The 10,791-nt window shown below is 31.9% G+C and overlaps 1 protein-coding gene across 1 annotated transcript in view; it reads left to right on the forward strand.

Annotated features, from left to right (window-relative positions):
• Positions 1–10,791, forward strand: part of LOC108688391 (histone-lysine N-methyltransferase, H3 lysine-79 specific) — a 61,692-nt gene that overhangs the window by 10,920 nt on the left and 39,981 nt on the right. Inside the window, exons 4-9 of the mRNA XM_018194636.1 lie at positions 1,843–2,044; positions 2,666–2,892; positions 3,044–3,336; positions 8,801–9,631; positions 9,759–9,833; positions 10,273–10,380. Of these exons, the coding sequence (XP_018050125.1) occupies positions 1,843–2,044; positions 2,666–2,892; positions 3,044–3,336; positions 8,801–9,631; positions 9,759–9,833; positions 10,273–10,380 (1,736 nt within the window). The remainder of the gene's footprint in view (positions 1–1,842; positions 2,045–2,665; positions 2,893–3,043; positions 3,337–8,800; positions 9,632–9,758; positions 9,834–10,272; positions 10,381–10,791) is intronic.

The raw sequence follows: 10,791 nt of genomic DNA on the forward strand, positions 1-10,791 counted from the left end.
TATAGATAAAATAAATTAAATAAGCCTAGTTTTATATATAAGAATAAAAAATAAATTTGAAAAAATTTCAATAAGAACGAACTCAATATTTATATCTAAAATAATTCTATATTTTAATCAACTTAATTAAATTTTTCAAATTTTTTATGACTAATTGCCAAGACAATTATTTTTCCATTTTTGGAATTCATTATGAATTTTCAATTAAAAATTTTATTAACTCATTAATAATTTTGCTATATTGGACTTCAAATTGGTTTTTACGAATAAAAACTCTGGAATATCATATTATCTTTGACTTACCTGAATAATTCACATGCTGTAAATTTATTTGCATGCGGTTGCAGTGTCCGGTACAATGTGTTATGTAGCTAAGAAATAATCGAATAATTAAGTATTAGTACTTTAGTATATTTATTATACGTCGAGGACTATATACTGAGAAAATTACATAACTCAAAAATTTTTCTTGCTTATAATCTTTACACATATTATTTTTATATTTGATTTCTTCGAAGCATTTTCTTTGAAACAATGCAGCTTTGATGATAAAGGGAATTCATATTCGAACTCTAATTCAAGATTCGATGATCCATCAAAATTAACGATCGCGACTAATCAAATTTAATAAATAACGACTCTCGATAGTATGTTGTCCTTTCACGAGGGAAAAACAAAAGTAAGGCAAATCGATTCTTATCGTGTGAAGTTCAACCTCAAGCTTATACATCTCGCTTTCGAACTTAAAGAATGACGAGCGGGCATTAAGCTCGCCCTCATTAAGCCTTGCGATAGCTAGAACTACTCATAGCACAAATCTTTCGCAGTTATTACCCCAAAAAAATATCTCATGTTTGAATTGACTTTAAAATTAAGAAATTTAGCGAAACAATTTAACTTATTTTTTTTTAATTTTTACAAACATTTTTTAAAAATTATTCGAAAAATGGGGTAAATTAAATTTTTATTGATTTCGATTCTTATCTCTTTTTTAATTATGTAAAGTTGCAATTTTAATTGCAAGCATTTTTCAAATAATTATATTAATAATAATTAAGTAAGCAACCTCAATTTACTGTCTTTTTTTCTTGGAAAAGACTGTAAAAGAAAACTAAAAGAAAACTAATCCAAAAGAAAACTAACAAGAAATTAAAATTATTATAAAAATAATAATAACTTTTTATTAAATCTGTTTTTTAATTTATTTTTCATACCACAAAAAAACGATTTTGCTAAAATATCTAAGAATTATATAGACTTATACAGACCTAAAAATAATTTTTTTAAACTATCAAAATAATTAATAAATGTAGAAAATTCAAATATGATCAGCAATGCTGCAAAAAGTTTTTAAATTTTTTAATTATGACAACCAACTTGAGCATTTTATTTATTTTGGTCCAATAAAGTTATATTCAGATCTATATACATATATCTACCTAAATTTTTTTAAATTCAACAAAACCGTTCTAGAATATTTACAATTTGTGAGGATGTTTTATACTTTTAACTAAGACTATAATTGATATAATAAATTAGTTGCATATAGGTACATGTATTTAATCAAAGTATTTAATTTTTAAAGAAAAATTTTGTTCGCAAATGCAACCGCTCGTATCGGTTTTTATTATGTATGTATAAACGGAAAATAGGAACCAAATCGTGCATGATGTATGTATGCGTCCCGTCTCAGGCAGGTACGACAATAATATTCAAGCACAATATGTATATAAAACCGACGGAACACAATTTCTTCCTTCATGAAAGTCAGAACCCTCGCACGCAAACCTATCTTCCATTCGCTGCCGTAGGCATCTTATCTTTATCGTCTCTCCATTGTAGGAACAACAACAGCGTGACTTCGGCGTGGAAGGATCGCGATACCAGTCACAGAGAGCGCAAAAACTGGGACACCATTGCCATCGATCCAACGAGCACGAGAATCAAAAAGAGACTCGACATTACGGCTCGCCAGGCGAGGAACGCGAAGGCGAAACTTCCGGTTACGCTAGCGATTCCGTGGATATACCGCAGGCAGGACAAAGTGAGTTCTTCTAAATCATATTCTGTAAATTTCATATGAATTTCAGAAATGATATGCTGATACGCTGTTGACTAATGAAACCAGAATAAATTTTTTATAGTAGAAAACTTTGCTCCATAAAATAAAAAATTTTTATAATTTTTCAGCATTTTTATGTAAACTTTATAATTTTTTATAATTTTTGTTGAACAGTTGTACAATTTTTCAGAAATTTCTCAAATTTTTTATACAGATTGGAACATTTTTCAGAAGTATTGAGAAACATATATTTTTCAGAATTCTCTATATATGTATATGTAAATTCTAAAATATTCTAAGATTTCTAAGATTTTTTATTCCATAATTTCTGATAAAATCTTATAACATGTGAAATAGACAATTCGGCATAATAATTTGGTATTAAAATATTAATTATTTTTTCAGAAATTATGTACAATAAAATATCTTAAAGAGAAAAATTTCACAAGCATCTTAATGAATATGTATAGTAAGGGATTAAACAAAAATGGATATCAAAAATGAATTTCTACAAATAGCATTAATTCTAATAGAATATCATATGTCTTTTAACCATTCTCCTTAACAACAATAATAAATTTTCCATATTTTCTTTGACTTAAGGAACTCTGCTTAATAAAGCAACGATCAGGATGGAAATGACGGAAAAAACTTGGCAAAATCCGTACTGCACTACGCCGGAAAGTTCATTGCCACCATCGAGAAGGCTTTCGCCAGGCAGAATGGGTGAACTCAACAGGCCAAGGTGGGGCAGTGTCTGGGATCAAGACGCAGCTAGAGGTGATCCACCGCCGCCTTCTTGGCTATCAAGATTAGGACAATCGAGCCAAGTAATGTTTACTAGAACTTTAATTATCCATAAAATTATCTACAAAGAACTTTTTGAGTATCTTAAAAAGATAAGATTAAAAACTATTCAAGAGTATTTGTTTTATTTATCCCACAGTATTTACAATTAAATCAAATACTCTCTTTATCAAGGTCCTGGTAATCAACCACGACAGCGCCAGCAGCCCGGACAGTTCAACGACTGGCTCAACCGGCTCCGATATCAATAAAGTATCTTATCTTCGGGGTCAAAATATTCCTGTGGACGCGGAGATCCTTCAAGAACGCGAAATGAAACGTCAGAAAGCGCTGGAGCTTCAAAACGCCATCAAACAGCAACTCGAGGAAAAGGACAGACAAAGGAAAGAAGAGAAAGAGCGGCGGATAAAAGAAGAGATGTTAGAAGAAGAACGAATCCGGCGAGAGAGAGAAAGAGACAAAGCAAGGTAAAATAAATATAAAATATTAGGAAAGTAAAAAACTCCCGGCTCTGGGATGGAGAGAAAAGTAAAAAGAATTCTCACATATATAGTCTCATAATATATAGGTTAGAATCGAATATTATAAGCACTGCAAGTAATATGATCATCCTTTATATTTCTGTAATGGTTGATATTAGTAGTGCCAACTGTTGTAAAAAGACGCATCTGCCTTCGCGATATTCCAATATGCTGCGCAATTTTTAAATTTATGTACTTCGGATATTTATCATATTAAATAAGTAGGTACGCTATTTTTTATTTCTCGTTTTTTCCTCTAATTTCATAAAGTCCCCAACTTATATTGAGATAAGATATTTTGTTCTACATGATATATTTGTTAAATAAACAATAGCCATTCTAACTTTATAAAGTCCTGAGACTGTTATTGATTTATTAGACATGGGAGTTTTTCGGATAGGTATACATGTCGTTATGAGTATCTTCATTATTCCTTTTGTTATACACTGAAAAAAAGAGTCTGACGAGCGATCAACTATTATGGAGCAATCAGTGTACAGTGTACATTTTATTAAAAATATATGGCGACAGTACAATAATAAAACAAGCAATGCCAGCAATAGCAGTACTAATAATACATAGTAATACATAACAATACATTAATAATACTTGATAATACATTAATAATACTTGGCAATATTGCGCGCAATACATAGGATATATAACAAAATTAGGTGGCAATACATAAGATAACAATATTAACAATATAATATGTATATTTTTTTAGCCAATAGTAATAAACCCATTTAAAATTGAGTAATAACTATTAAATATGTATCTATAATCAAAAATAACGTTACTTTTACAAATATTTAATAAGTATTACCAAATTGTTACCATTTGGTAATACTTATTAAATATTTGTCAATGTAATATTTTTTTTGTTATATTAATCAAATATTTGATTGGCATTTCTGGAAAAATTTTGTTCAAATTATTTCACGTTTTGGAATAAAAAATTTCAATTTATTAGATGACAACTTTGCTTCCGCCGTTTTTTTTTCCGAAATTCGAGGCTTTATTGTGAAAAACTAGTTATACATTTATGATTCAAAGTATTGTCCATCGTAGTCCAAAGTATTGGCCACTACTTTCTCCCATCTTTCGGATAGCGTACGAATCCCGCGTCGAAAAACTGGTCATCTTTTGAGGCTATCCACGAATCGATCCAATTTTTTACTTCTTCATAAGACCGGAAGTGCTGATCAGCCAGGCCGTGTGCCATTGATCGAAACAAGTGATAGTCAGAGGGAGCAACGTCTGGAGAATACGACGGGTGGGGTAGGACTTCCCATTTCCAACGTTTCCAAGTATGTCTTGACCACTTTCGTAACATGGAGTCGAGCATTGTCATGCTGCAAAATCACTTTATCGTGTCTCTCGTTGTATTGTGGCCGTTTGTCTTTGAATGCACGGCTCAAACGCATCAATTGCGTTCGATCGCCTGTGATTGTTTCAGTCGGTTTTAACAGCTCATAATACACTACGCCGAACTGATCCCATCAAATACAGAGCATGACCTTGGACATCAAAATCACCGTTCTTGAAGCGTTGAAACCACTCACGACACGTTCTTTCACTAATAGCGGCCTCACCATAAGTATTTGAGAGCATTCGATGAGCCTCAGCCGCAGATTTCTTCATATTGAAGCAAAAAATTAAAACTTCCCGCAAATGACGAGAATTTGGCTCGTAAACTGACATTTTCAATCGAGAATAACTTTATGATGCAGACACAAATCGATTAATGTTTCTATGGGATTATGTTGACAGATACCCAAGTTTATTATATGATCTATTTATTTCGACCACCACTTACCGCTAAAGCCATCTATAGGAAAACAGCAGAAACACAGTTGTACACCTAATAATTTCAGTAATTTTTAATTGAAAAATACATTTTTATCAAATTTATTTTAAATATATATATTTTATTACTAGAGAAATTTTATCAAAACTTCAAAGAAATTTTAGTTCGGTTTCAGTGATTTTTCAATATGTTAACTAAAAAATTCATTTTTAGTGAAATTTTAGCAAATTTTCAGCAATTTCGATGAAATGTTTCAAAACTTAAAATAATTTCAGTAAAATTTTTTCAGAAATTGTTGAAAAAAATATATATACAGTGAATAAAAAGTGAAAAAAATTCGTACAAGGAAATTTTTTTATTAAAAAAGTCTTCTTTATAGAAAGTAAACATTAATTTGTAATTTATGCAATGAATACATTCTGTTCTAATATAAACAAACGCTTTACATGTATTCTTGATTTTAAAAGCTAAATTTCTCGACCGTACGAATATTTTTTAAGCATCCAAATAATACAATTTTTATTTTTCAAATGATATTTTCTATAATTACACATTTTTTTGATATATATAATTTTAAGGAACATACAGTCTATTTTATCTCTGGTGAAAATTTTTTTCAGAATTTTTCATATAATTTTTTAGAATTTCTATATAATTTTTCAAAATTTCTCTATAATTTTATAACTTTCTCACATTTTTTATATGAATTGGAACATTTTTCAGAAAATCTACATCTTTTCTCAGAATTTTTCATATATGTTAATTATGAAATACCAGGTATGTAAATATGAAATTTACCAATAGATGGCCATAGCTGTCAATGTAGTTGCGTCAGATGGCGCCATTGACGCCATTTCCTTGTTCTGACAAAAATTTTCAACAATACAAGTTTCATACAACAGTATATGTGTAGTTTGTAATAGCGTTGAACATGTCGAATTTTGTGCCTGGAAACTACGATTTGCGGACAGCATTGATTGTCTGTTACCATTTGAAAAAAACTGCTGCAGAATAGCATCGAATGTTTATCGAAGCTTATGGTGAGCATGCTCTTGGTAAATCACAGTGCTTTAAAAATCAAGTGGTTTAAAATTCAAAAGTGGCGATTTTGAATCGTGAAAAACGAAGAACGTGGAAAACCACCGAAAAAGTTTGAAGACAGCGAATTGCAAGCATTGTTGGATAAGGACGTTCAAACTCAATAACAACTCGCGGATCAATTGAATGTGACACGAGAAGCCGTCTCCATACGTTTGAAATCCATGGGAAAGATCCAGAAGATGGGAAAATGGATTCCACATGAACTGAATGAAAGACAGCAGGAAAACCGAAAAATCACTTGCGAAATGCTCGCCAGGTACAAAAGAAAGTCATTTCTCCAGCGAATTGTGACTGGCGATGAAAAGTGGATATATTTTGAGAATCCTAATAAAAGATGATAACTTCAGGCGAACCATCGACATCGATTGCAAGGCCAAATCGCTATGGACGGAAGACAATGCTCTGTGTTTAGTGGGATCAGAAAGGTGTGATGTATTATGAGCTGCTAAAATCTGGCGAAACCATTAATACTGAACGCTACCGACAACAAATGATCAATTTGAATCAAGCTTTGTGTGAAAAATGGAATATCAAAAAAGGCAATACAAAGTGATTTTGCTTCATGATAATGCACCATCACACACAGCAAAACTGGTCAAGGAAACGATTGAGGCATTTGGTTGGGAAATACTTTCGCATGCTTACTCACCAGACTTGGCTCCGTCCGATTACCACTTATTTGCATCGATGGGACACGCACTTGCTCAGCAGCGCTTCACTTCTTACGAAGCTGTACGAAAATGGCTAGATGACTGGTTTGGCCAAAAGAGCAACAATTTTTTTGGCGTGGTATCCACAAATTGTCAAACAGGTGGAAAAAATGTATACCGATGGGCAATACTTCGAATAAAATATTTTTTATCATTTTCATGCAATAAACATGTATTTTCTATAAAAAAATTCCGGTTTCATATTTACATACCTGGTATCGTAAGGTTTTTAAAATTTTTGTAAGTATAATATAATTTCTAATGAAATGTTACAAAAAGTCTAAAAAATTTTTAAATATTTTTTAAAAATTATGGGAATAAGAAATTTCAGAATTCACTTGTATGAGAAGTTCTGAGAGAATGTAAACTTTCCGAATATTTCTGAGTATTTCTGAAAAATGTTCCAACTCGCATAAAAATTATGAGAAAAATTTTCACCAGGGATTCTTTATAAATAAATTGTTAATTTCTCAGCAAAAAATGATCGTTAATTAAACATCGAATTGACGTCAAATTTGTGTTGAATTCGATATCAATTGGATGACTCATTTCTCATTAAATAATATTTACTTTTTAAAAAATTTAAAAAGTTTTTTTTTTAAATATTTTCTCTGTACGAATACTTTTTGTACTCACATATATATTTCATTCTTTTTCTGCATAATTTCTTACAAAAAAATTTCCTGTGCTCATATTACTCCTAATGCTTATATTAGCTTATTCAGAGAGTAAAATGAGCATCTGCCACTTCAATATTTGCATTAAAATAATCAATTTCAATACTAAGATACATAAAATATCAATAAATCGATCAAATGGTATGCATAAGATTTTTTTATTCTTCAGTATGCTAGATATATCAAAATGTTTTCTTAAGGTCATAATATTCATAAGAATTCATTTCCTATTTCAAACTTATGAAAATTTTCGAAATAATATTTTAAACGTTTTTAAATTTTATGTTTAAATTTTAAGTTTTCTTCAGAAATTGCAGAAATCTTAGAATATTTCAGAATTCACGTATATGAAAAATTTTAGAAAAGATTATAATAAGATTTCTTCATTTCTAAAAAATATTCCAATTTCTATAAAAATTTGGAAAAATTTTCTAAAAAGTTATTACAGAAATTCTGAAAAAACTCTGATATCTATAAATTTTGAAAAAATACATAAAGAATTCTATGGAAAATTTTCAGATTCTTATGTGTAAAATTATTAGGGATGCCCCGGAAAGTCCTCTGGTATCCCATATTATCCGGTTTTTTTTTACTATCCGACTAAATAGTCGAATCATCAATATCCGAGAATACATCCCGGTTGAAATTTGATATCATTAATTGTTGATTTTTTTCTTATACAATACAAATGTTCTAGAAATAAGTATGCATATTCATGATGCTATAATATCTTATACATTGTTGCAAAATTACAATCTTTATCTCTATAGAATTTTTTTTTTAGGAGTTTTTCGGAATATCGGATATCCGGAAAATGTCGATTATCCGATTCGAAGAAATTATCTTCTCAGATATCCGATTGAATACCGGATATCCGATGTTACATTCTGTCCGAATATCCGATATCCGGTAATTTTACGATCCGGTGCATGTAAAATTATAAATCACATTGCCCATGTCTACCAATATAGATTAACTTTAAGCTTGATTCAATTTATACTTTATCTTTTTCTAGCTCTAAGAATTAGAGAAAGATAAAGAGCGAGTTGAGTTGAGATCAAAGTTAATCTATACTGATAGAAATGGGCATCTATGAATTCACTCCGTTGTAGATTTGAAGAAGAGCAGCGAATAATACGCGAAAAGGAGGAGGCGAAGTTGAGAAAGGCACAAGCAATGCGCGAGGTATTGGAAGCTGCGGAACGGTTGGCAAAGGAAGATCGGAAGAATCGACGAAAGCAAAAGGAACACACCGACGAAGATACCGACGTTGTGACACAATTTTCCAACGAGTCGAAAATGATAGCAAACATAAGCGACAAGCGCGAAGAAGAGAGCTGTTCGCAAGCGCAAAAGCAAAGCGCAAGTTTGATCAATCATCCTGAAGAAAAATCCAGCCTGAAGGATGCCAAAGAGTCCGACAATTGTCGGGAAAGCGAAAACGATAAAAATCCGAGAGAAATTTGTTCATGGAAAAATTACGCGGACAAATCGGAAGAGACCATGCTGGACCTGAATCAGAGATCTCTCCAGATGCCCGTGAGCAAGGACGTGGCGATCGTGCTGAGTGGCCGGCTGGAGGATCCCGAAATCCTAAACAAGGCGAATTTGCAGCTGGTGAATCTGGTGATGACACCGAGCCCGCGAAAATTTGCAGAAAGCGCCGCGGATTATTTCTCATTAGGGTTCAATACAGTCACGAGGAATAACACAAGGAATCCGAAGAGGTCGTCGAGGGACGCCTCGTCGATTGTTGTGGAGAACAGATTATTAACGCCGAGCAAATACAGAATGCCAACCGGTCGGGACTTCGGCACTCAGACAGACGTGGAATTCAACGTCCAGGAGCTACGAGAGAAACTACAAGATCAGTCGGTCGGAGACCAAGGTTCCATGAAGGAGCGGAAGGACACGACAAACGTCAACCGTAGAAACGTTGAAAAGTGAGTCACCATCTTCGCGATCTTGATGCATTTCCGGGCTTCTTAGAGATCGAAACCAACGACTGTGTTCTCCCCTGCATGCGGTAGTATCTGTCGGTAATTATCGTTTTTATTTCATATTGTATAGTTCAATAATAAGGTTGATGATCATAAAGACGCTTTACCGTGAAATGTCTGCCGATTCGCGCGAGGAAAATACCCAGTAAGTTGAATGCTCTTAATTGATTCTCTTAAGAGAATAGAAAACGTAACTTATCTAAAGCTCGATGTCCACGATGATTTGGTCCGAGATCTCGGATAGAGAAAAAATTAACAAATCACATTTGAATAATTTGATCACATTGATTTGATGACCATTGCGATTGATCAATTCTTTCTTCGTCCGAGGTCTTGGACCGATTTCTAGCATTGTGGATACAAGACTTTACATTTGATTCTCCTTAATTTATTATACATTATTAGTGATATTTTTTTTTTTGGACTTTCGCTCAAGTTTGCTGCTTCAAATTCGAATGCATCTTGGCTAATGCTAAACTTGGCAATTAAGCTTAAACCTGCTCGTTCTTGCCTGACAGAAAATGCTTAAAAAATGTATCAATAAAATTAATTACGATACTTCAGTATGATTGTAATTGTTGAAGATCAAATAATATGGGTCCTGGCGAAGAAATTTCTGTAAAAACTCTTCTGCGAGCCAAATCGCAGCCCAGAACTACACTCGATAGCAGACCGCGATGGAACGCCAATCGGTAATTAAAGATATTACAAAAGCTATTAGGACTATATTTTCTAACTCTTAATGATAATATTGTTACAGTCATTAAGAGTTACAGAATAAGATCCTTATTAATCCTCCGGAACTGACGCCAAAATCTGTAACATGATAACTAACACTAAAACTCATACCTATATGTTAATTAAAAGGCGTCATTTGAGGAATTAAAATGGCATAACTCATATAAAAAAAATGAATACTAAATTTATTTCAATAAAAATAATCCAAATTTGCAAATGTAACATAGAGAAATTTAAACTGACATTTTTGTATAAAATGGCAACATAATTAATAATGTATTTTTTATTTTAACACTTCGCAAAGAAAACTATTATTTTTACTTATTGTATCTTTGTTATTCAATATATATATATATATATATATA

The sequence above is a fragment of the Atta colombica genome, unplaced genomic scaffold, assembly GCF_001594045.1.
Source record: "Atta colombica isolate Treedump-2 unplaced genomic scaffold, Acol1.0 scaffold231, whole genome shotgun sequence".
NCBI classification, from domain to species: domain Eukaryota; kingdom Metazoa; phylum Arthropoda; class Insecta; order Hymenoptera; family Formicidae; genus Atta; species Atta colombica.